The 26,644-nt window shown below is 40.0% G+C and overlaps 1 protein-coding gene across 50 annotated transcripts in view; it reads right to left on the reverse strand.

The window, feature by feature from the left end:
• ANK3 (ankyrin 3) overlaps positions 1-26,644 on the reverse strand; it is a 628,477-nt gene that overhangs the window by 78,988 nt on the left and 522,845 nt on the right. For 37 of the 50 annotated variants that reach the window (XM_070562793.1, XM_070562893.1, XM_070562763.1 and 34 more), the window contains 3 exons: positions 21,474-21,597; positions 16,397-16,499; positions 31-137 (listed from right to left, as the gene is read on the reverse strand). In XM_070562793.1, the coding sequence (XP_070418894.1) occupies positions 31-137; positions 16,397-16,499; positions 21,474-21,597 (334 nt within the window). The remainder of the gene's footprint in view (positions 1-30; positions 138-16,396; positions 16,500-21,473; positions 21,598-26,644) is intronic. The other 13 variants (XM_070562664.1, XM_070562847.1, XM_070562785.1 and 10 more) reach the window with 1 other exon arrangement.

A 26,644-nucleotide genomic window follows, 5' to 3' on the forward strand; every position in this document is an offset into this window, starting at 1 on the left:
ATAAAGACAATCGACTTTTAGGTTGCTTACCCAGAATGAACAGGACTTGAGACAAGATTGACATTGTCCAATGTGTCTGCAGCCCAGCTATAATGTCTAAGAGAATCTGAATCAAATTCTCTCGTGAATGTTAGATGCTGAAAAATAAAATGATATATTGCATCAGCAAGCAACACAAGACACTGGTTTTTCTGCACCTACAAAATCTACCTGTATCTCTCTGTGAGTCCAGATTAGTCTAAAATTCAAAATAAACACTTTTCATCTACTCCTCTATAGGTCTACATTGAAGTTTCAAGAATTAGAAAATAAAGCTTATTGATGTGCTGTATTATTTCAATCTTTTAAGAAAGCGTCTTGAATAATTGGCAAGGCAAAAGGAATATCACAGAAGCAATTCTAACCATGATTTTAAGCACTTGAACACATCTCTAAATTAATCCTACGACAACTGTAAAATTCTTTCCCAAATCTCAAAATAAAAATAAAAAATTCAATCTTGATGACTTGTGTTTCCATTTGGGGCAGAGTAGCTAGCAGCAGCTTAGCGCTGCCGCCAAGTACACCAGAGAAGCATGGAAATCATTGCTGACTCCGGTAGGGAACAGCTGAGGCCCCAACTAGAGGAGCTGTACTCTGCAGAGGTGAAGATTTTGAAGAGCTGAGCTGACTCTTTGTTGCCATTTTAAACTTGGGGGCATTTGTCAATTACCAGTGCAGACAGAATTTGGGCTTTGCACCTACAGGGGCCACTGCTGAAGAAGAGGAAAACCAAGGGAGTTTTGGCGGACAGTTGGGTACCTCAAGCACGCTCCAGATTTCCGTTAAGAGCACTTGCTGAACCCTGGAGCTGTGCAGAACAGGAAGTTAAACACCTAACTAGAGAAGCTCTGAAAGGGATAACAGAGATTGTCGGTAGTTTCCTGAGAAAAAAGATTTAGAGTTTGGGACTTGGAAGGGGAGAAGACTCAGAGATCACACCAGAATTTCAACTAAGGATCCCAAAGGGCCAGGGACAAACCAGAGGTGGTCTGAGCTTTACCAGGGTGGCAAACCAGCCTACTTCAGCAAAATCTTGATTGAATTAGAACAGTCAGCCACCACGCCATTTGCCTAGCAGAGGGAGGGTAAATCCTCTATGGAGGAATGTATCATCATTGGGTGTGTCCTGTCTACAACTTTCTTATACATGATGTCCAGCATGCAATGAAAAAGTGCCAAGCATGGCCAGAGCACATGAACAAAACCAGAAAAAAAATCCAGATACTATAAACAGACTCGCCGGTCTCCCTACATTTTCAAGTATGCCAATAAGAACTTTACAATAACCATGATTAGTATATTTAAGAAAATAGGGGGAAAGATGGAGAAAAAGAAATTAAAACGTGGATAATTCAACAGAGCACTGGAATATAGGTAAGAAAGAATCAAAGGGACGTTTGTCTAGTTCTAAATACACTGTCAGTTGTTGACTAGACACAATAGAAAACGGGGTTAGTAAATTAGAAGTGTAAAGGGAAAAATACATAAAATGAAGGATAGATTTAGAAAAGAATGGAAAATACAGAAAATAGTATGACACAGTGAAAGGTTTTAACATATGTGTAATTGGACTCACTTTCAGAAGTAGAAGAGAGGAATAAGGCAGAAGCTGTATTTGAAGAGAGGGTGGCTAAGAATGTTCTAAATCTGATGATAGATATCCCACAGACTAAAAATAAAATAAATCTCAGTTTTTGCCCTGCTAAAGATCTGCTGCCTACTGAAACCCCAGTAAAATGACAATCAAGTATTTAAACACACACACACACACACACACAGCCAAAGAGAAAAAGAGACAACATCAGCAGAAAAACAAGGATTGGCTGAAAGTCTCTTTAAAAAGTGATCTGATCCCCACAATCCCCTCACTGATTTATCAATTGCCAAATAATGCCCTCCACCCCTACACCATCAACTTTGGCAGAAGACTGGAAGCATAGAGATCAGAGGCAGAAGATGTTAGAGGTGCCATAATGAAAACGGAGATTAATTGAAAGTTTATATACAGTGTTCAGACTCCTAGTGTCCTTCCCTTACTAGACCGAGGGGGAGCCTCCAGGCAGAGAAGGGGGAATCTCTGAGATTTCCCAGTGAAATGTCCCAGGCTTATTACTTCAGTGGAAATCGCGATGGCAAGCCCTCTACCATGCAGAGAGCTTCCAATAGCTTAGTACTGGGCAGACAGCCCAGAGTCACTAGACAGTTGAGAAAAGTATCTAATATGAAGATAAAATAAACAAACAGAACAAAAGCAAACTAGAAGAACAGGCTTTCCAGGGAGAAGAAAGTTTAGAATTTTTCATTAATATTCAGAGAGAGATGAGATATTTTTATACCTATGAAACAATAAAATGCTAAAAAAAAGAAAAAAACATAAAAAGCAATGAGTATGATAGCATTAGAGTTGAAAAAAAAAGCCTATAAATTAGGGGGAGATTTTTAAAAATAGAAAATAGGAGAGAATATACAAGAAAGCAGAAGATCAGCTCAGGAATTTCAAATCCTCTTCCCCTCTCCAAAAAAAGGGAAGTTCTAGAAAGAGAAAATAGTGAAACAGAGAAGAAGAAAAACAAAGAAACATTTGAAGAAACTTTCCCAGAGCTGAACATCTGAGTTATCAGAGTAAAAATATCCACTATAGGTGAATATAAACCCCACTACAGCACATCATCGTGAAATTTCAGAACTCGGAGACAAAGAAAGATCCTAGAGATTTAGAGAGGAAAAATGGTCACAGATGGCAGACTTTTAACTGCAAAACTGAAGTTAAAGGCAATGGAGCAATTCTTTCAATGTTCAATAACCCACCAAATCAAAAAAGATGAGAAAATAGACTTAAGATATTTTCAAACATGTAAAACCTCAAAAAATATATTTCTCATGCACTCTGTAAGGAAACTGTTGGAAGTCCACCAAAATGAAACTCTAAACCAGGAAGGAGGAAGACACAAGGTCTAATGAAGCAACATGGGGAATTTTTCATGGTAATGATGAAGTAAGACCCAGGAGGACATCTGAACAGTGGGCCTACAAGGAAGAAAGCTCTAAGAGAGGCCGGCCTGGTGGCATAGTGGTTAAGTTCATGAGCTCTGCTTTGGCAGTCTGGGCTTCACTTGTTCAGATCCTAGGCTCAGACCTACGCACCACTCATCAAGCCATGCTGTGGCAGCATCTAACATACAAAAATGAGGGAAGACTGGCACAGATGTTAGCTCAGCAACAATCTTCCTCAGGCAAAAAGGGGAAGATTGGCAACGGATGTTAGCTCAGAGCCGATCTTCCTCACCAAAAAAATAAAAATAAAAATAAAAAAATTCTGGGGGCCAGCCTGGTGATATAGTGGATAAGTTTGTGCACTCTGTTTCAGTGGTCCGGGGTTCGCAGGTTTGGATCCCAGGTGCAGACCTACACACTGCTCATCAAACCATGTTGTGGTGGCATCCCACATACAAAATAGAGGAGGACTGGCACAGATGTTAGCTCAGGGCCACTCTTCCTCAAGGAAAAAGAGGAAGAATGGCAACAGATGTTAGCTCAGGGCCAATCTTCCTCACAAAAAAAGAAAAAACTCTAAGCGATTAAGTAGATGAAATTTATAGAACACCGAATGAGTGTGAATATATTGAGAAGAGATTTGCACAATTAGGGAGGAGTTTGTGGGTTGAACTAGTGATATGTACATCAAGCAAATGAAAAAACTCTAGGGAAAGCAAAATATTGTGCCAAAAAGAAAATGCAATCATAATATACTTTTCATCTGTGAATAACATTTACATAGGCATAACAGAAGCACTAAACATGGTATAACCAGGATAAAATACAAGTATTTTGTGAAAATGGGGGGATGGGAAGCATGCATGGTGGGAGACAAGAGGTATTTAAATAAATAAAGTTTTGGGCCCTGCCCTGTGGCTGAGCAGTTAAAGTTTGACGCATTCTGCTTTGGCAGCTGGGGTTCATGGGTTTGGATCCTGGGTGTGGACCTACTCCAGTCACCAGCCACGCTGTGGAGGCATCCCACATACAAAAACATAGAGGAAGATTGGCACAGATGTTAGCTCAGGGCTAACCTTCCTACGCAAAAAAATAAATAAATAAATAGAAATAAATTAAAGCTTCCTCTTCTATTTTGGGAAGTCAATAAATAATAACTGAAATGGAGAAAAGCCAACAAGAAACAACATATAGGTACCATTTAGAGACATGAAAGCACATAATAAGAGTCATCAAAAGGTATTCTAAGCACTTGTCTCTGGAGAGGAGAAATTGTGGGCTGAAGGTGTATATGAGGACGTGTCTTTTCCTAATTAGTATGTCTTGTAAAATGATGTGACTTTTTGTTTGTATAATTTTGATAATAACACATCTTAAGTTTAAAAAATTACCATGAATTACGAAGCTTAAAAAATAGCCCTGAAAGCAAATTGAAAAGTAATTTATAGTTATGTGCAAGTCACTATCCTGCCTAGATGCTAGGAAAATGCAAAAATGAATGAGGAACAGATTTCTCTGCATTCAACAGAGGACACCTTCAGTGGATGGTGGTGTGATCAGTGGTGTTATTAAGAGGCCACAGAACCCCAAAAGAACAATACGTCACTTCAGAAAGTTCCCAAATTCTATATGGGTTAACCGAAGATTAGATGCTGGTTTGAGTCTGGCTTTATTTACCAACTTTACTGACTTTTGGAGACCCCAACCAACCAACCATTGGAGTAGGGCAAAATGTTTAATCTAAAGTGGGCAGTGCTGCTCACTTTATTTTTTAGTAAACTACAGGTCCTACATTTGGAGCCCTGAGGTTACTTTTCACAAAGAACCCATTTCTTAAAAGTTCTAATAAATAAATAATATCATTCCTCTTTGGTAATTACAGTAAATTATTTACCCTTTGGTACTCTTAGAAACGTGCACTGGCAACATTAATTATTGAGACCATGAATTATATCATGCAAAAAGGTATCAGCACAATCATGTAATATTTATGGAGGCTGGAGTGTGCCAGCCCCCTGGGGACTCCACTTCACTTGGAGGCCTTCCTAACCCTTTACTCTTGCAACACCTTGCCACTCATCGAAACTTTGTCATTAACACAAATGAACAAATGTATAATGAACAAAGATACTTGTCAAAACAATGAGCTATAAGTCCCAATATTTGTCCTATTTTTTCCATCGAGGTTTGCATAGGTTTATGGGCAGACCTAACAACGTTAATAACCTAATACAGACACACACGCTTTTCCTACAGTGAATCCATCTAAATACAAAATAAGGCAATTCAACTGAAGCTATGGTTTTTATAGAAAGAGACTGAATTGGCAGCTTCTTTTCTAAGCTACCTGTCTCTGAATGCTTATTTCTACAGACTAGTGTTTACTTAAAACTGAAATGTGAAATTTGAACTGTTGACTTGTTTTAATAAACAAGATGAATTTCAAAATGTTCTGACATCTTATTGTGTATGGCACCATGGTACCCACAAAAAGCTTTTCTTCCATTTGGTTACTGAACAAATAGACATTTAAGATGATAAATAGGACACCACATATGATGATGGTGAAAAAAGATGAACTGGAGCTGGCTCTTCAGTTTCCCACAGCAAGTAGGGGTGCTCCCAGGGTTTAATGGAAAAGCTTGGCTTTGAAGTTGAGTCAGACTTGCATTCGGAAATTGCTTTTGCCACTCGTTACTGGAGAACACTTCTTTCCCACTCCTAAGTTTTCCATTTTGGAAAGGCAACTCCGTTGTGTAACTGAGGGCCTCTCCCTGTCCCTTTATATTCACTTTGGTCCTAAAAATGCAGAGCGATTTATCTGAGTGGTAGATGTGGGAAAGGTAACCGGGAGGGCTCTGCTCAGATCCCATGTTCACTCTCTTAGGCCTGAGCTTGGTCACGGAGAGCAGACGTCTTCCTCTGCTCCCCATACGCCTACCTCCTTGAGGGGGATGCCCATCCTGGGCTGGCAATGCTGGCCACTGGGTAGGTGTTTTGCCTATTTCAGGGGTTCAGTCAGCAGGCCCACGTGGCTCAGACACTAAGCCAGCCCTTGAAACCTGGCCTCCATCAGAAATAAAAGAGATATTTGCCTCTGACCTTTCCTTACCTTTATTTACTGAAAGCCCCTTCAGAGATGCCCCAACATCACTTGCTGGTTTTACGATATTTAGCATCCTTCTTAACCTTTCTCAGTCTCAGTTTCCTCATTTTAAAGTTGAGGATGGGTTGAGATGGAGACTAAATGAAAATGTACGTCAAAAATCTGGCACCTAGCAAGTCATGGAACCAACCTAAGTGCCCAGCAACTGATGATTGGATAAAGAAGATATGGTATATGTATACAATGGAATACTACTCAGCCATAAAAAAGGACAAAGTCATCCCATTCACAACAACATGGATAGACCTTGAGGGTATTATGTGGAGTGAAATAAGCCAGACAGAGAAAGATGAACTCTGTATGACTCCACTCATAGATGGTAGTTAACATATGGACAAAGAGAACTGATCGGTGGTTACCAGGGGAATGGGGGGTGGGGGGAGGGCACTAGGGGTGAAGTGGTGTACCTACAACATGACTAATAATGATGTACAACTGTAATTTCACAAGGTTGTTAACTATCATAACCTTAATAATAAAAAAAAAGAATTGAAAAAAAGAAATCTGGCACCTAGGCCAGTGTTGGTGTGGAATTACAATAATGTCTCTTTATATGTGAAAGTCTTTCTACTTTTCAAAGGACTTTCATTTATAGTAGCTCATTTGTTAAAATCTGATAAATTGTGGGGGAAAACACTAGCAAAACCAAAAATATTCCAGTGCCAGCACTGGTCCTTCAGTTATATGCACAGGATGCTTCTATCAAATCGACAGAGCCCATTCAGTTAGAAGAATACATCTTATAAACGCCTAGGGGTTATTTAGTGACTCAAAAACATTTAAATTTCTGTGCTAACAACAGTACCACAACCTTCTGTGTATCAGTTCAATCTCAAGGACTGTCCTAGGCCTTTACATTCATTTGTTCTTTGACTCTTTAGAACCTACTAGCCCTCAGAGGTATTATACCCATTTTACAGATGAGGAAACTGAAATTCAGAGACTTCAAAAATTTGACAACACAAAGCCAATACTTAGCACTGGGTGGCTTTAGTAGAACACTATGTTACAGAAAAATTCACACTGACTTAATAAGACCTTTTACCCCCAAGTCAAAAGTGATATGAATTAGCACATCATTTTTCATCTTGGAAGTGATGTCAAGGATACTATTAAAATCAAAATGCACATTATTCAATAGAGTCCAAAGCCTGACTAATGATGATATCACTGTCTCCAAGAGCTTAATACTTTCCAAAAATAGCTTCTCACTGGCCCTATTCATCAGAGGAAAGAGGATAGCAAGTACATACTGGCCTCACAAATGAGGACACACCCAAATGCCCAGGTCTGGAAATAAACGTCCAGGCATGGAAGAGGCAGGAGGCAGGAAAGTATTTGCAAGGAAAAGAAAGGAAAATCCAATTAACTCCAATATTAGATAATTCTCTAGGCTGCCGACTGTCAATGCCCAGTGTTGGATGACACCAGTTAAGGTCCTTATCTGTCAGCTCTGCTGCCCCTGGGAGCCAGCAGAAGGTGGTCCTGCAGATTAACTGGTGGCCTTCACATGCTAATGTTAACAGCACCAGGTAGACCTCACAGTAACAGGCCACATGCAAAACCCAGTGCATCTAATCTGAAAAACTATAAACATGATTTAGTTGAGAAACAGCTGGATGACATCACCAGACTAGGAGCCCAGGAAAGGAAAGGCTTGTCAAGGATAACTTCACCCTGTGGCCACAAATCGGACAGGGCAGGGGGAACCCATGTGGGTGTCAGCTCCCTTAGACAAAGAATAGATGACTTCAGTTTGACGTGGGCTACAACACTTCACAGCCCAGTGAACGGCAAGGCAAAAACCTCACCAAACCACCATTTCTGCATTAGGGTAATGGGTAGATAATATATATATACATATATATGTGTATTTTTTTATGAGGAAGATTGGCCCTGAGCTAACATCTGTTGCCAATCTTCCTCTTTCTTTTTCTCTCCCCAAAGCCCCAGAGCATAGTTGTATGTATATCTTAGTTGTAAATCATTCCAGTTCTTCTATGTGGGACGCCACCACAGCATGGCTTGATAGGCTGTGCATAGGTCTGCACCCAGGATCCAACCCAGCAAAACCCGGGCCACTGAAGCTGAGTCTGCAAACTTAACCACTGGGCCACGGGGTAGGGCCTTGGGTAGATAATATTAACTGCCCCAATGCACTGTGAGAATGGAATGAAACAGAACGTGAAAGTGATTTGAAAATTCTAAATTGCTATGCCATCCAAAACAGAGTTAGTATAAATCCTAATACTCTCAGACTTTTTATAATTGAAGACAATTTATTTCTTAAATGTATGTAACATTGCAGCCTTCCATGTACCTTTTTAGCACAGCATATGTCTTACCAGAATACAGGGAGCAGCCTGCTGGATTAACAGACAATAGCAGTGTTTTTATCTGTGATAAATACTTGTCTAAACATCGACTCTTCCCATGGTGAATATGCTATCTCAGGTCTGCCATACTTGGCTTATCAGAGCCATGCTGTGGCCTAATGGTCAAGCAACCATCACAGCTAAGTTCTGTCCTCAGCTCTACCACTTAATGTCATGCAATGTGACCCTGGGTAAGTGAAATACTACTCTCAGCCCCCGGGTCTTTGTCTGTAAAGTGGTAATGACAATACCTAGTCCAGAAAGTGGCTGAAAGCATGAAATGAGATGATCCATTTAATAAAATGTTGTGGCAGGTATTGCACTAAGTCTTATAATTACTGTAATCTTGGGGGCCAGCCTGTGGCCGAGTGGTTAAGTTCGTGCCCTCCACTTCGGTGGCCCAGGGCTTTGCTGGTTTGGATCCTGGGCGCGGACATGGCACCACTCGCCAGGCCACTCTGAGGCAGCATCCCACATAGCACAACCAGAGGGACCTACAACCAAGAATATACAACTGTGTACTGGGGGACTTTGGGGAGAAGAAGAAGAAAAAAAGATTGGCAACAGATGTTAGCTCAGGTGCCAATCTTAAAAAAAAAAAAAAGAAAAGAAAAAAGAAACAATTATTGTGATCTTTAGTGGATATTGAATGAAATGGCAAACTGCTCCCCAAAATAGTAGGTGTATAGGTGTGTTTGGACATCCCACATAACTATTTGGAAATATTCTTTTAAGAAATGGATTCCATCTTTTAAAAAAAAGTCTAATTCATAGTAACAGAGAATAGAATGGTGGTTACCAGAGGCTGGGGGATGGAAGAAAAGGGGAGATGTTGATCACAGGGTCAAACTTTCAGTTATAAAATGAATAAATTCTGGAAACCTAATGTGCAGCATGGTGACTGTAGTTAATAATAATTACTGCATACTTGAAATTTGCTGAGAGAGTAGATCTCAAGTGTTCTCACCACACACACGCACAAAAAGTGAACTATACGAAGTGATGGATACGTTACTTAGCTTGATTGTGGAAATCATTTCACAACGTATACATATGTCAAAACATCATGTTGTATACCTGAAAAAATGATTCTATATAAGAAAATCCGATTCACACGGCAACATAAAATAAAAGTTAAAGGTGTACTAAAGCAGGTCTTTTCTTTCCCCTAAAGTATTTCTTTCCTTGAGGTCAACTATTATTGCCCCTAAGGCTTGAGACTAGAATATAAACCATAATGAAGCTGGGTTCTTTGAGATTTCCAAATCTTACTGATTTCAAGATAATTAGCTACCAACTTCAACAGAGGAAGGTGAATCAAGGTCAGCGTGGAAGCTGAGAGTGTTAACACATCAACACGAGGCTCAAGTGGTCTAACTGTGCCACCTTAAGTCACACCACCAACGTCTCTGCCTTAAACAAAACCTGTAATCTTGCGGCCCGATCTGCGAGAGGTGTTGAATGGATCAGAGTAATGCTGGCACAGCACTCTGGAGAGAAAAAAGCAGCATATTAAATGACACCAGTCAAAGGTGCTTATCTTCCAGGGGACTATCTCTAGGAAATCTTTAATCCCAGACTGGCTCCCCTCTGCCACCATGCACATTTCTGAGAGTCCCTTAGAAATCAGCTTAAATGAAAGAAACAGGAAGGTTAATCAGCTGGTGTGGGGGAGGGGGTGGAACAGAGTTGAGCGGTAGAGGAGGAAAAGCTATTAGCATAATCAGCCTTTTACAATAGACATTCTTTTCCTTTTCCATTAGTGAGACAGTTGAAGATTGCCCAGATCTTGGAAAAATAAATGTGCAATTTCTGCTGAAGAATCCTCCAATTTGTACGTTACTTGCTAGTATATCCAGTGGTACATAGCACAATATATGACTAAATATACATGAGATCATCCTTAGCCTCAAAAAAAGCCAAGGCTAACCCAAAGGATCAGGAATCCTAAGCTGTGAGATAAATGAGAAGAGTTACAGGCTGGCAGATGCGACAGCTGCCTCCAGGTACACGGAGTCTATAATGAGGCCGTCAGTACTGACTACAGAATTATCTCCACAGTTACCATTCAAACAGCCGGTGCAACTGATCACACACCACTTTAGTTAAACCTTCCCAACTGGTCACTATTCGAGCCCCTACCACTCGTCCCTTTAGGCATAAACCATGTGAGCAAAGGTGGTCTGAAAGGGGAAGTCTGCAAAATGAAAGCGATCTAATCAGAGGGACAGGGCCACGCAGCTGCCCCATTTCTCTCTTTTCATAGACGCACTGCCCCTGGATCAACAGAACTGAAAGGAAATGGACGGTGCTCATTCCTTAGTAATCAACTGGCAAGGAATGCCTTTCTAAAAGTTTTTGCTTGAAACACCCAAGTTTATAGCTAGTCTCTTAAATCATAGCTCTCTTTTTTTTTGTTAAAATTAGATTTATTTATTTCTAGAGAGAAAGTATAGAATAATAGAATCCCCAGGTTGAATGGCACTTGAAAAGGCTAGAAGACTTTCTTTGTTGCCCTTGATCTGTGGTTGTTCACACCAGGTCCAAATTAATCTGTGTTAAGACACCCCCTCCCCTGGGGTAGGGGGAGACTGAGATTAATTTACTGGTTTATATAGGTTTATTTAAGGTCTGGGTGCTACTAACTTCAGGCATGGATGAAAAGATGCAGGAACCGTTTGTCTTCATGCTCCATGTCCTGCAGTTTTGGGTTTATATTATCTTTATAGCTTAGCAAGCCCCAAAAGCTAGACAAAGTCTCAAATTTGAGTCTCACTCGACTTCCATTTTACATTTCAGATGTAGATTTTACGTTTCACCTAAAGTAATCACGTAGTCCAGGAAAAGGAACGCTCCGAATGGCCATCCTCTGGGGTCCATCCCTGGGGGAGAGGGAGGGATTTCAGCCCCTTCTAAACTACAGAGACTGAAAAATGGATGCAGGTAGAATTTGGTCATCAGATCCTGTCACTGCCATGTAACGACAGTGGAATGGGTGTGTGCAGGCAAAACCAATCCATATCTCTTAGTGATTTCTGTTCTTCTCCTGTCTCTGAATAACTATCAGAAATCATACTGAATTAAATGTTTCTGCCTGCAGTAGACATTCCTTGGTCTTACAACTACTTCTAGGGTCATTCAAAGGAAGTGCAATTAATTGGTTAGCCTGCAAAATATTTTTAGACCACTATCATGCCTTTGACCTCATATCTATGTAAAGATCAAATAATCAAATATTTCTATTCCTTTAATGATGCCTTATATGCCACAATTTTTAGCATAATTTTATCCATAATTTTAATAACTTGTTGCTGAATATAAGCTGTCAGTTCCTTTTAAAGCACATTAAATAAGAACTTATTAGAATTAGAAATAAGCATAATGAAGAACACATGTCTAAACATCATCTTTCATGCTAAAAAATGGATCAAGATGATAGTACCATACCCATATTAAGAATACAAACAAGTATGGGATCCTGGAGGACAGAGTGTAAAGTCCTAGGGCTCTTTGCTGGCTGCTTTCTCCCAGTGAGCAATGCAGTGTATAGCGCAGTCGTGTTAAAAGGAGGCAACCTGGAGCCAGATGGTCAGTGACTGCCATTTACCAGCTGTGTCCCCTGGGGTGAGTTACTTAAGCTGTCTGTGCTGCAGTTTCTTCATCTTTTTAAGGGAGCTAAGAAATTATCTCATGGGTTGTTGTGAAATGCAAATGAGCTAATACTGGAAAAACACTTAGAATAGTGATGAGCATGTAGTAGGAGCTCAAAATTAGCTGTTTTCACCACCAGCACCACCATAAGCATCACCACCATTCTATCTCCGGAGGCCTACGGCATCTAATGAACAGTATTCCATTTACGTAACGGGAACTGGCCGGTCGGGACCATATACAGCAATTACAAGCCAAACCAGATGCTTGCTTTCAATAATTATGTCAGAAGAAATGAAAGACCAGTCTATCGTATTCTTCCTGGACAACTGGGCCTCAGTTTAGAGTCATCTTGTTTGTATATTTATTATCTCTTATTTGTAAAGGACTATTTCCAAGCACAGATGTTGCTCTAAGACAACCTGACACACACAAATCTGAGCTTATAAAACAAATACATTAGATGTTGACTGGCCATTATACAAAAAAGATCCCAGTCAGAGTTGCTTTAAGTCGGTGGTTTCCTAAATAGGGGTGCATCCCAGAATCACCTGCAGAGCTTTAGAAGCACAGCAGCTCAGGAACCCAGCCAAGGAGATTCTGATTCTGTGGGCATCTTGTCTTCCAAAGAGCCACTGGTGATTCCAACGTGTGCTCCCAATTAAGAACTCTGACTAGCAGGAATCAGTGGTTTTCAACTGGGTGCATTTAAAAATCCCACGGCCAGGCTCTACCCAGGCCACTGAATCAGGAACTGAGCAGTCGTGTTTTAAATGTTCTCCAGGTGATTCTCATGGGCAGTCAGGGTTGAGAGTCACTGCTTTAAATGACAAGACCTCACGACATGCAAGACGTGATTTATTTACATGTCCATTTCCAGAAGTCTATCTACAGGTGTCTGCATTACAAGGTAAAGGGAAGGTAAAAGAATAGGGTGTTCATGGATAACCCAATATCACAGTAAAAAGAGTCCACTCTTGATTGCCCAGGGGTGAACTAAGTGGTTTATAGACTAATGATTAAGGCACAGCAGGAATGGGGACGGGCTGACTTCTCCAACCCCCTTTCCCAGCTCTGGCCTCCACACCTGCCTTCACCCAGCACAGGTTCTTAGGGACATGGGGGTGGCCGGCCTGTGCTAATTATCCTGGGTCTCAACTATACTTTGTGGTTAATGTGCAAACGGATTAATTAGCATTAGGCTAATAAGGAGGCAACTATGCTTTGTATGGGCGAGGTCTACTCTTGTTAAAAAACAGAAGCACACGGAGAGTTAAGTTTTATTCATTTTCCACCTTTACTTGTCAAAGCAACTTGAACTGGGCAATGACGGCAGTTTCAAATCTGACGGTGAGTCATGTATCATTGCTTTAGGAATTCTAAATATTTAAGACTTCTTGCACGCTTTCAGACAAAATCAATACTGTGGAAAAATTCTGTTTTGAGTTTTAGATTTAGAGATGTAGAGGCATGATAGAAATAAACTAATAACTTTTTGTCACTTCATTCTAATACAAAATATTTCTATGTATTCTGAAGTAAATGCTGCTCACTAGTCTTGTGCAGTGTAACTAGACTCTTTCTTTTAAATCTTGCCTTCTGAGGAATTAGCCTTTTTTCTCTCTTTTGTAATAAACAAAACACTAGGGACTAAAAAAGTTAATACACTTCTTTCAGAATTTGTTTTCCCACTTTCTCCAAGTTTTTATTTTGAAGGTGTTCATACAAATAAAAAAAGTTGAAAAAACTCTATGAGGAATACCCATATACACTCTAGCTAGATTCAACAATGATCATTTTACCATGTTTGCTTTCTCTCACCCCTTTCCACAATAGACACTTTTTGGGGCTGAACCATTTGAAAATAAATAGCTGACAATGACTACTTCATTCCTGAAAACGTCAGCATGCGCACCCCCAGAGGAGAGAGATTCCCTGTATAGCTTCAATACTGTTATCACTGCTAAGAATATTAATAATAATTTCCTAACAGTATAGCCAGTATAGTTTCAAATGCCCCCAATTGTCCCTAAAATGTCTTTATGCCTTTCATATTTTTTCCAAATCTCTGGTGAATTTATCAGGCAGTTTTGTGGCCTTCAGTAATGTTATGTGCTCATTAAACCTGCTAGTTCAATAAAGAATGCCTGTCAGACCATGGGATTGTCTGCGGTCATTGAAGAAAGCGTCTTCTTGCTTCTGCAGTGAGTAACGTGAGATTTATTTGTAAAGGGTTCAAGAATGTCCTAAGCTCTCCTTTCCTGAGTGGTCTGCAGAAGTCTTTGTGACATCCAGAGGTGCTTCTGAAATTGAAGCAGCAACAAACTGAACCAAAAGCACTTCAGTTTTACCTCAAAAGTTCTCTTTACCCTTTATTTCTTTTCACAAATCCTTCGTTCTGGGTAAATGCTGTCCCTCCATTCTACCTGAGTAAGCAGGTCTTTGAAGTAGCTAACAGGTAATAGTGTGAGAACCCTCAGGAGCCTGGTTGTAGCCTCATAGCATCACAAACATTTATATTTTACTTTAAAGCTGACGTGCAGAAATTGAGAGGTAGTGTAACTATGGCGGTAATAGTAGTGGTGAGGGTGGTGGAGGGGATGGTGGCAGTGATGGGGTCATGGTGGTGGTAGTGGAGGTGATGGTGAGGTCATGGTTATGATAGTGGTGGTGGGTGGTGTTAGTGGTCTCAATTTCAGGCCTTGCCCCAAAACAAGTATATACTCAGAAATATAACTCAAAACTAGGTTCAATAAAGGATTTGTTATTCCATTATAGAAGTAGGCACATGTTTTATACAAAAGCAAAGTGTCACTAATACCTAATGGATCTCCTTGCACCTGCAATTTTGTAAGTTTTGTGGGGTTTCCTTAAGGGCAGAGAGTATAACAGGCATTTCTACACTTGTAAGTGTTCTCAATAAGTCCTCCAACATCTCATTTCAATCGGGAACATGAAGAGATCAAGATTAACCTATTAGGAAAAGGACCACAGGCATCCAAGCAGAGAGTTCTTTAAAAATCTCAACCAACACCTGGGCAACACCTCACATCCAAGAGCTTAGCTTCATTATTTAAGACAAGTGCTTTCTCTAGTGCTCACACCCACTTAAACCATGACATGCTGTCACACCTAGGATCATTCTACAAAGAGTGTGTTTGTCTGACCAAACACTGAACAGCCACTGTATTCACCTCTGTAAGGCCTGCTTGCTAAGAATGTTCTAGAGTGTAAAGTGATAAAATATTTATTGTAGGTCCTTCTAAAGTACAATGTACATCTGTATGTCTGGAAGTCAGCATCTCCAGATGTGGAAGTCCCAAAGGTCTGACTGCCCGCTGCTTACCCTCTAACGTGACTATCACTTATTCATCTGCTCCAATTTACCTTCATTGTGCAGTGAATAAATAAGTCCATCATGATTTCACCAATTATTTATGTTGTTTAAATATTATTAGCTGACTTCAAAATTAGTATTATGGTCCAAACAGTTTTATCCATCCTGAACTCATGACTGTGCACATTTACAACCAGGTACTGTGTATATGTAGAACAAGGAACCATCCCAAGCCCATAGGCAGAACTGTGTTGTCAGGACTTCTTGTATTAAACTAGTATCTATTTAACCACGATTACTGGAAAGAAGAAATTGCACAAACATCAGATGAACCTAGCAGAGATTCTGGTAACAAGCAGAATACTATCACATCTCGAGAAGGCCCATCACAGGCAGCTTTGAAGATAAGGGATCAAAAACATGACCAATCGAGTCTTTAACTACTTGCTAAAAACAATTCTAGCAAATTCCAACAGGCATACATAGTTTGTTTAGCAAAATCAAACATTCAAGTGGACAATGTCAGCAACCTTAGCTACCAATTATTATTAACTCTCTTTTTAAAAAATTGAAATAGATTTGACCTAGAACCATGCCTTTCCTAGGACTTTCTGAGTTCCTCTCTGTGGGATTTCAGGGACTCACCTGCCGAAGAGAGGAATATTTCTGTTTACGGTACAACTGATTTTTTCTTTAACTGGTAGTATAAGAAGATTTATAAATGCAAAGTCAAATATGCAGAGATATAGTTTTGTCATGGGACAAAGAGCTTGATTCAACCATACAAATGAAAGTTTAACAATCAAAGAAAATTTTTAAAAAAATGCATACCTGTTCTTTGGATGGCACAAGGAGTTCTTCAATCATCATGCTGTCCCGGGCATAGGAGCTTCTGTTCAAGGTGTAAGACCTATCCGAACTGAAGGAGCGGAGGCTGTTGTATTTACAGTTAACCATTCAAGAGTGGTAGATGACGATGAGATGAATAAAAGAAAATTAATGCATGCAGCTTTAAGAACAGGCAAGATGGCTAAAAATATCAACAAAAGTTGTTCTTCAAAAGACATTGTCAAAAATAAAATCCCTTATATTTGAGGAAAACTCTCAAACTTAGACAATCTCATGATCAGATTTGTTTAAAATTAGGCCAGTCGGTGTTAAATCTGTGAGAAGATGAAATGCATGAAAACTCTGGATGCTTCACTACGACAGTCGAACCAACATGACAATTGAGAAGAACTGGATGACTATGGATAATTTGATAATTGGAGAGATTTTTCTACCATAAGACCTTATGGTAGAGTCTCCTCTCTTTCTGGTCCATATCTATCTAGCTTGCACTACTGAATTGAATTATGTCTGCTGTAATTGGGTCTGTTTATAAGTCTTCGGGAACTAGATATGAGCTTAACATGTTGAGAGCTCTGGTTTATAGTTGCTACTCATGGAAAACATCAAGAAGGAAGTAGTGTTATGAATATGCCTTACATGATCACTTTTGCCATCTTTCTAACCTTGAAAACTTCAAATTCTAGGTCTGGTTATTTTGTCTTTCCTTGCTCTACTCTTTTCTTCCGTGCTCCTTCTACTGTTCTCCTTTCTAGCCTCTCTAACTCCTCTGCACAGCTCCTAAACTTCCCATAGTGCAAGTCCCCTGATGTCCTGAAGGGCCACTCGCCACACAGACCTCTAAATTAAAGACCAATGGGGGTACGGGGTGGGTGAAACGGGTGAAGGGGGTCAAAAGCTGCAAACTTCCAGTTATAAAATAAATAAGTCCTGGGATGTAATGTACAGCATGGTGACTATAGTTAATCATACTGTATTGCATACTTCAAAGTTGCTAAGAGAGTGGATCTTAAAAGTTCTCATCACAAGAAAGAAAATTTGTAACTGTGGTGATGGATGTTAACTAGACTTAAGGTGGTGATCATTTGCCAAATATACAAATATCAAATCATTACGTTGTATACCTGAAACTAATAAAATGTTATATGTCCATTATATCTCAACTACCAAAAACACTCAATAGAGTAAGGAACCCTGGTAACCCTGCTCATATCCACAGAGACACGCAGGCAGAGTGGGACTGCAGCCCGTCTGAGCCTTGGCAGAACAGCTTGTGATCCTCCAGGAACACAGAGGATGCAGGATTGTGAGGAGCTGCTTTGAGGCCATCTCCCAACTTGCCTCCCTATCTCACCTGTCACGGTAGGCTGTCACCAGGTAGCTTTTCATTACCTTCTGTTTCAAATGAGGTCTGAGGCTTCCTGCCTCAGCCTCCGAGAGCTGCAGAATATGAAACCACTTAGCTGCACTCTAGAAGAGGCTCCTCAGCAATGGTGGGTCCCATAACTAGCATGGTAGACATACAGCCCCTCTTGTTTTGGTGTCATCCTTTTTGGTGTGGGGGACAAGGACCGTGGGAAGTTGGCATCTGTCCTGCCTATGTAGGTAATAACTGTCTGAACTTAAACATGGCTGTTTGAATCTTTACCAGTAGAATCAGTCAGACTTTGGCCTTGCCTTGTGTGCGCTTGACAGGGAAAAGAGCAAAGAAGAGGTAAATAAGGAATGATTCCTTGCTTTGCACAAAAAGATTTTTTTTCCCCACTGCCTACTATATTAAAGATTACCCAAAAGCAGGTATTTTTATATCAAGTTACAAAGGCCTCTGAATTACAGGCATTATTCTAAGTGTCTACACAAATGGGTAGGTCCATCCTTCTAGGATTAGAGCCTCAGCTTTCATCAGAATCTCAGAGGGATCTCTGACCCCAAAATAACCATCATTCTACAGAGTCACTATTTAGTGTATCCAGCAAATATTTACTAAGTGACTATTATGAGCAAGGCACAATATTAGAAACTGGGTATACAAGCAAAAAGAAAAGTAAGCATTATCCGTGCATAGAGGAGGATCCCTAGTAAGCCATGATTCTGACCACTTGCACAGTCGGGCCTTCCGTGCCCAATCATAGGACCCATAACTCTTCCTTTTTTTTTTTTTTCCCTGTTTCAGCTGCAAACACTTTTTTTGTTCCTCCTGTTTCTAGCTCCTTACCTTCTCTCCATCATAAGCTTCCTAAAAGCAGAAATTCTCCTGCTACTTTCCAACAGACCTTTCTGTAACAGCGGACATGTTCTAAATCTGTACCATCCAACACAGTGGCCACTGGCCACATGTGGCGACTGAGCACCTGAAGTGTGGCTAGTGTGATGAAGAACTGAATTTTACTTAATTTTAACTTAAATAGTCTTATGTGGCTAGGGGCTATACTATTAGACAGTGCAACTTCTAAGTACTCAGTGCAAGGTTCCATTTTGCCCCAGTGACGTGGTTTGAGAGGCACTGGGAAGCTCCACTCTCTGCATCAGGCTGTCATTTCTTCAAATTATGGTTCCCATGGCACATGTTAATATTGGTGGTACGTGAGAACAATTTTATTGTATATGTTAGCAAACACTTAAAAGTTTAAAAAAAAATTACATAGTCATATTCAGTTTTTAAATATATCTAAGATTTGTTGATATTTTTTAAATATCTTCTCTTTCTTTTAACTTATATATGAGTGCCAACTAAAGAACAGAGCCTAGAATTGGGAGCTATCAATGGAAAAACCTAAAGATGTCTTCATTTTACATAATGTCTGAAGTTCCTACTTCTGATTGTTCCTGACTAACTTCCATTAGACAGATGGAGCCCATTAAGTCCATCAGGCTTCACTCTGAATTCTTAATACATCGAAGTCCTTTCAGCTACTAAAATTGGAGATTATTTGTTTAGGGGTCTGGAAAGCATTAAATTATTTTTAACTAAGGTCAACTATATTATTTGTAGCCATCAGTATACCCTAAGTGTTAAACACAGGAAGTGTTAGAAAAACACATGCCTCAGAATTCTAGAAGTATAGTAACGTCCCTAACACAACTCAAAACAGCAACCAGCAAACAAGAAGCCCTTCAAATCGAGACTTTTTCTTGAAACCCAGTGAAATTTCCTCAGTTACTTCACGTCATGCACCTTACAAATTAAGGAAAAGAAATTCCTTAAGTATTCAGTCAATTTTGCATAAGTAACATTTCTTATCATACATTTAGTTACTTGCTAATTCTCTCCGAATCACAAAACTGATATTCTAAAGATGAGCAGGAAAAAAAAAAGCACATTGCAGCACAGCACAGCACAGCACAGCACAATGCTGAAGAAAATAAAAATGAGACAATGACTCAGGGAAGGGCAGAGAAACACCATAAAAGTGCCATATCTTCTTACCTGATCTTGGGACTATTTTAAAGTATTTTTAGAAAAAAACAGGAGAAGTAGAAAGCAAAAGAATCAGACAGGGAAAAAAGAAAAAAATGTTATGGTTGAATGAGTTACACATTTAATGTATTCCTTTTTAAATGTTACACTCAGAATATTATACTTTGTGATACTCTTACAATATTTTAAAAATATATTCACTTTATAGATTTTCTTTTATATTTGCCTCTGAGCATAACATGCATTGCCAATGTAAAAAAAATGAGTTACATATATAGCAACAAATGATAACAGTGCAATCAAAATTAGAAGTGTGGAAGCTTAGAATTGTCTTGAGAAAAAATTTAGAGGCAATATTCCGGCTTCATGTTTCACTGGATGTCAGCTGCTATAATTTTCTATATACAAATGATTGATTTACAAAATGTATCTTTTATATATTATCCAAGGAAGAGAAGGCTGCTAGTTATTGGATTACAAAAGCTATTAAATCTCTAAATAGAATTTTCCCTTGACATCTTTTAAGATTCTGCATATTTTCAGTTGTAACTTACTATCTGTGAGTACCTGAAATATTGCATATTTTTAGTTATTTTTCCCCGTTCTTATTAATGACACCCGCTACAATCAGATTTTAACACCTTTTATAAAGATATTTATAAAGCAAAAATTCTACTAAGTTACATGAGGTTCCAAATCCTGTTAAAAAAAGACTAACTTGAAGAAAAATCAATTCAGTATCTAACCTGGCCACACCACCGACACTGGGAATAAACTCTGAGGTTTACTTTGTGGGAAGTGCCATTTACTATTAGACAATGAAACTTTTTACAACAGATCTTTAAACTATAGGAAAATGTCCCCAGGGTTCTGGCTGAGAAGGTTTAATTATTAGCTTTAAAATAACTTGACTGTCAGTAAACATGCTGTTAATCTAACTAGGGAAAAGAGGTCCCCAAATTCTGGACAAGGTCCTGTTCCTTTCAACCACTGTGAGGTAAGTTTGAGCTAAGGTTTTCCACGTACACAAGTTTTACGCTTCAGCTCTAAGGACTGAATTTGCCACCATACCTGTCTGTGACTTTTGCTAAGTCGCTGTTACACCCCTAATATGTCTCCTGTCCACTACAGCATAGTTTTAGAAGCTCAAACACGTGGTAGACAATTCTAATAAACATTCTGTAATTTTTTCCCAAGAATGCTTGCTTTAAGTCTCAATCATGAATTACTCTTTCAGTAACAAAGAGAGAAGAGTGAACCATCAACACAAGTATTTCTCACTTATTGGAAAATAAGATTTTTCTTTCAATATAGAACAAAATCTAATTTTGAAACGCGTAACCCAGACTGTTCTCCCAGTTCTGTCAGTGAGCTCTTTTGTTACTACGCTTGAAGCATGACTGCAAGGTGGGAAAAAAAAATGACAAATGGTTGACATGTTCAATCACATAAAATTAAGGACTGAGAACCACGACAGCAAAAAGCAGAGCGTGTACCCTGGAGTTAAGAACATTTCACCAAATTCACTTCCTAACCCAAAGAGCACATTCTGGGATAACGTGAAAAATGAAAATGATTTGGGTTTATGACAAATCATGGTTGTTTTAAATTAACTATGATAAAACAGCAACAATAAAATACCTGGCAGAACGGGCCCCAAGACTGAAGCCCATGTAGCCCTCTGCGGGCAGAGAATCATCGCCCAGCTCCTTAAGGTCCTGTGGCCCAAGATATTTGTCAGTGTCCCCTGTCATTGCATCTTCACCTGCGGATGTACAAAGCAAGCCAAAATCAGAAGATTTCCTTTGAAAATGTGTCTGCTGTGGAGAAAACCGCTCCTTGGGTCATCAGCAAATCACCCAATTTCTCATATTCATCTTCCCTGATCCCCTGGATAATATTTGTAAGTGCCGTTTAGAAGGAAAGAGTATAGGCAGAGGTTAGTTCATAATTTCAAGAGTGAATTGAAGTAGCAGAAAGAGCTCCTGGTGTTAAGTACCGATTTTAAAACATTTCCCCTATCTCCTCCATCCTCGTCAAGTCCCGCTGACTGGTAAGGTGGATCTTTGATGTCAGTTACAGTTTTCCTTGCCTCACCACGATGAGGCAGCTGGTTTGAATGGACATGGATGGCAAGATAAGAGCCACCTCTTCCTTATGGTTCTGGAAATTATACGTAGGAAGGGAAGAGACCTTTTAAATGGTCTTCTTGCACACAGGATTTCAGTTTGGGGCTTATGTAAGAAGCTAGCAAATTATTTCATCTCAACTCTGCTCAATTGGGGAACCTTGAAACACATCAATTTTGAACTGTTTCTCCACATAATGAAATTCACAACTCAGTCCAGCGGCCCCAGGGCTTGAACCCTGCGTGGAAAACAGCTCTTCCTTCTACAGAGATCAAACGTGGGCCTCAGAAGTTGGAAGGGAGGACTACATAAATTGCTCTTTGACCATCAATACAAAGAGTTAATTACGTAAAATGCTTTTACTAGCTATGTGTGTACAATGTGACCTCACACGGAAAAACCACATTCCGAGACTGACAGGGCAGGTTTTTCAGATGCCTTTTGCCCTCTGGGACGTTTCTCATCCTTCTCAAAATGTAGTACAGGCTGTGGAAAAGTTCCTTCCACAAACAGGCAAACACTGTCTCCTTTTTATGACTCTCATTCTCTTTCTGGACAAGAGCTTGGCTGGCTGAGAGATTTCAAAAGCGTGTATGTTATGTTTTCTCAAAGGTAAGTGATTCAGCTGCTCCAGCTATATTTTCCAATCCTTCATTCAGCACCGTTTATAATTTCCATTCATTTAAACTCAGGAAACCACAAGAGCTCAGCTTTTAAACTACCAATCAAGTCTAAAAATACACTGTCAACGACTGTTTTTGCAAACGTAAAAACCAAACAGATCAACTTTCTACTGCTACCCAGTACCAAGAAATTATTTTAAGTAACTATTCACATCTGGGCTATTTGCACATTCATTGCATATGAGACAAAAACAGCACACACCGAGCACAGCTTAAAGAAAGATCTTACTCTGTGGTAAAGCCATTTCCACCAGGCTGGGCTGATCAAATGTGTTCCTGATGTTTCCAGGAATTCCTTAAGCAGTGATTTCGAATCTACCTCCAAATCCGCTCAAACAAACCACTCCTGGCTCGTATCCACCGTCTTCACCACCACTGCAGCCGAGCTCCGCTTAGCATCTTCGTCTCCTCGCAAGCAAGTGAGGGATTACACATCTTTTCCTACTCATCGGAGTTCAAAGATTTTCAAATATTTCAGACCCCAAAAAAGAACAAAACCTTACTACATTTAAATTGAGATTAAGATTCTTTTGATCACTCCGCAGACATCCTTTTAAAGCTCCTTCTGATTGGATTACAAACTCCTCTGGCAAGCCTCTAGCAGGACCCAATGGTGACATAAATGCAAGCCCTTGAGTTATTTGTATGTAAATATGAGGACTGCTCCGGTGTAGACTTTCGGTAATTTGATACCAGCGCGCTCGGTGCCTAACCGGGTAACCGAGCCAGCCTTAAACCCAGGGCAAGCGAGCGAGCGAGGCGCTGCATTTAATTAGGGGACGACCCCTCTCCGACATGAATGAAGAAACGGCCAACCCAGGTACCGAGAAAACAGGAGAAGAAAACAAAGAAGTGGCCTCGGCAGGGAGTGGCAGGGAGCTCCGGGCAAACTTTAACTTTGTTCTCAGCTGGGAACACCAGGAGCCTCGGTTATTTATGGTCTCTGTCAGGTGGAAGGAGGGGAAAAAAAAAAAAAAAAAAAAAGAGGGAGGGCCTGCCCTTGAGTTGAGGTTGTGAAACTGTAGGGCAGAGGGAAGCAGCCGTGATCCGCCTAACTCTCCAAGAAGCACATGAGAATACACTAGTCACCGCGGCTTTTTATCAAGAGTTTGAGGAAAGGAGCGGAAGTGAGACAAGCTGGAAAAAGCAATGGATGCTCCGCTTTATTTTTTGGCACAAGTTCTTTCAACTCTTTAACACACTCAAAGGAAATAACTGGTTCTCCCTCCTTGAGAGGTCCCTGGAGAGAGTGAAGCCCACGGGGAGCTGGGGGTGGCTGGACAGGTCTGTGCTGCCACGGGAAGGAGGCAGCGCAGTGAGGAGGCGTTTCTGTCACTTTGCTGTGACATTGTTTCCCTTCCCTGGGACTCCAATTCTCCCTTCTCAGCTGCTCCACCCTGTTGATGTTGGCAGTGGAGGAAAAAACTAGTGGGACTTCTGCATCCTCCATCTGGGTACACTGGAGAGGCAATTTTAATTGCTTTTTCTCAGAATAGCTAGAGAATTAAGCTAGAAAGTAAGTAAAGCGTTTTGAAACTGGCTGGCTGAAGTCAGTGGTTGCAGCACTGTTTTCATGAGAGTGCATCTCTCTGTCACCTAAACATACAGAAATCTGAATCTGTAGAACTGATGAAGTGGGGGACAGATTTGTTTTTCTTGGATAAATGCATAAATAAATGAATAAATAAGTGACTCATCTAATATTAAGACGATATGACACGTGGTGCTTTAATTTGATCAGCCTGGCTGTAATCAACATTGTAAATAGGCAGACATGGAAGGGAAGCCATTTAGAATGTCTGGTACATATTGCAAAATAGTGAAAGAATGATTTCCAACTCTGTAAAGAGGGGAAGTCATGGTTAAAATGGAGAAAATGTCTGAATGTTAATCTGTTTTCCATGTCTGCACTTAAAATCCAAAATACCTAGCAAAGTCTTATTCAGTGACTGTCACTCATTCAAACTTCCTGACAAGGACTGCAATGAGATGTTCCTGCCCCTTGACTTCTTGTCCAGCCTCTCTCTGGCCACTCCTCCACATGCATCCTACCCTTCTGCTGTACAGAATTAGTTCAGTCACTACAAGTCCTGACACTCTTTCGACTTGAACCTAAAGGTGCACTCTCGATGGACCTTTCCCCCTCTTCTTCACCTGAGTAATTTCTCAAATCTTTGACTCTTTCTAGAACTCCTCCCCTCCTTCTACCCACCATCTTAAGTTAGGTGTCCCTCCGGTGGGCTTCCCTTCTCAGAGTGTACTGCCAGTAAAAACATCTACTTAGTCTCTCCCACTGGATGGTGAGATCTTCTCGAATAGGAACCAAATTCTCCTGGGCCTGGCATATTCTAAGTGCTCCATAAATACTTTTGGAATTCATGATTACTTTTATTAAAGAGGTTGGTGGTTTTGCTTTTTTTCCATCTACGTGCCACAGCAACTTAGCACCCTTTTGTCTCATCAAGCTTGATAACTGTTAGACAGTAAAATTTCAGTAAAATTAAGCTTCTATTCTTTACCCATCCTTCTTAGACTTCAGAAATGGTCACCGTGAAACCAAAAGAACCCCGGAACTGGGGTCGGGGTGGGAGCTGTCAACACATTTGGCCAAAGATTAATTAAAATAGCTCTATGATATTAAGTAATTATGCATTTACATTTTAGAATGGTGAAATCATTTCTTAAAAGGCATGGAATTTAGAAATAGAGGCCAGTGTATTATTTGAATGCCGTTTGCATCATAGGTGCTCTGGATTCCAGCCCAAGCTCCACCATTGACTAATTAGGTGACCTTTGGAATGCTGTTTACTCTGAGTCACTGTGGTCACAGTTTCAACCTCTACAAAATTGGGATAATAACTCTGCCTCTATCCTAAGACCTCCTGGGGGCGTTAAATAAAATAATGCATAAAATAAGGACCTAATCAGCACTAACTGTTAGTAATGTTCTGTAACACAGCTTTCTCTAGTGCCCAGGCATCTGAATGCATGAACTTATATAGTTAGCATTTAAATTGCTACTACTGATACTGGTAAGGGCAAAATCCAACCATAGCAGCAAATTGTCCCTGCTCTCCATTGCCTAACACTGGGCCTGGCTCATAATGGGTACTCAACAAATATTTGTTGATTGAATGAATGAAATGAATAATAACAACAAAACTCACTCTCCTTTCAATACACAAAATATAACTCACTCTGCTTTCAATAAACAAAATATTCTATAATTATTGGATAGTACAACACACTACTGTACCAAAGATTAGAAAGGAAGGAGATGAATTGTACTGAGTGACTTATTAACTGCTTCTAATTCATTATATAATCCAATAATATTTTGATTAATGGCAGCTTCTGATCAACAGATACAAGTGTGTATAAGCCAACAAAGTTAATTCTATTAGTGGACAACACTCACACGATATCAGATATATTTAGTGTGTGTGTATATATATATATATATAAGAACCACAAATTTTCACTTTCTAAGAAGTACTTGTGTGGATTTATGTTTCCTAGAAGTGTTTGGCACAGGAGTATAACAGTGGTGTTATACATAAATTTGACTATTTTCTGGCAAAGAGGAAGTGGCAGTGAGTGTTTAAAGATGCCCTCTCCAATGAACCATGTCTCCTTCTATTGGTGTCCTTGTGTAGTACCCTTCCTTGAATCTGGGCTGGCTTGATTTTTGAACAACAAAATGCAGGGGAAGTGATTTTGCATGACTTCTGAGTTTGAATTCAAAGAAACTGTGCAGTTTCTACGTGAGTCTCTTGGAAAACTTGTTGGGGGAAGCCAATCCCAATGTAAGAAATCTGACTATCATGAGACCGCCATGCTGTAAAGAAGCTCAAGTAGCCATATGGAGAGGCAGCATGGAGAGAGAGAGATGCCTAGTCAGCCCTCAGCTGTTCCAGCCGTCCTAGCTGAGGCCACAGACCTTTGAATGAAGACACCATGTTGAACATCCCACCGTGTTACTCCTGCCTTAGCTGCTATC

The sequence above is a fragment of the Equus przewalskii genome, chromosome 1 (assembly GCF_037783145.1).
Source record: "Equus przewalskii isolate Varuska chromosome 1, EquPr2, whole genome shotgun sequence".
Classification (NCBI taxonomy): Eukaryota; Metazoa; Chordata; class Mammalia; order Perissodactyla; family Equidae; genus Equus; species Equus przewalskii.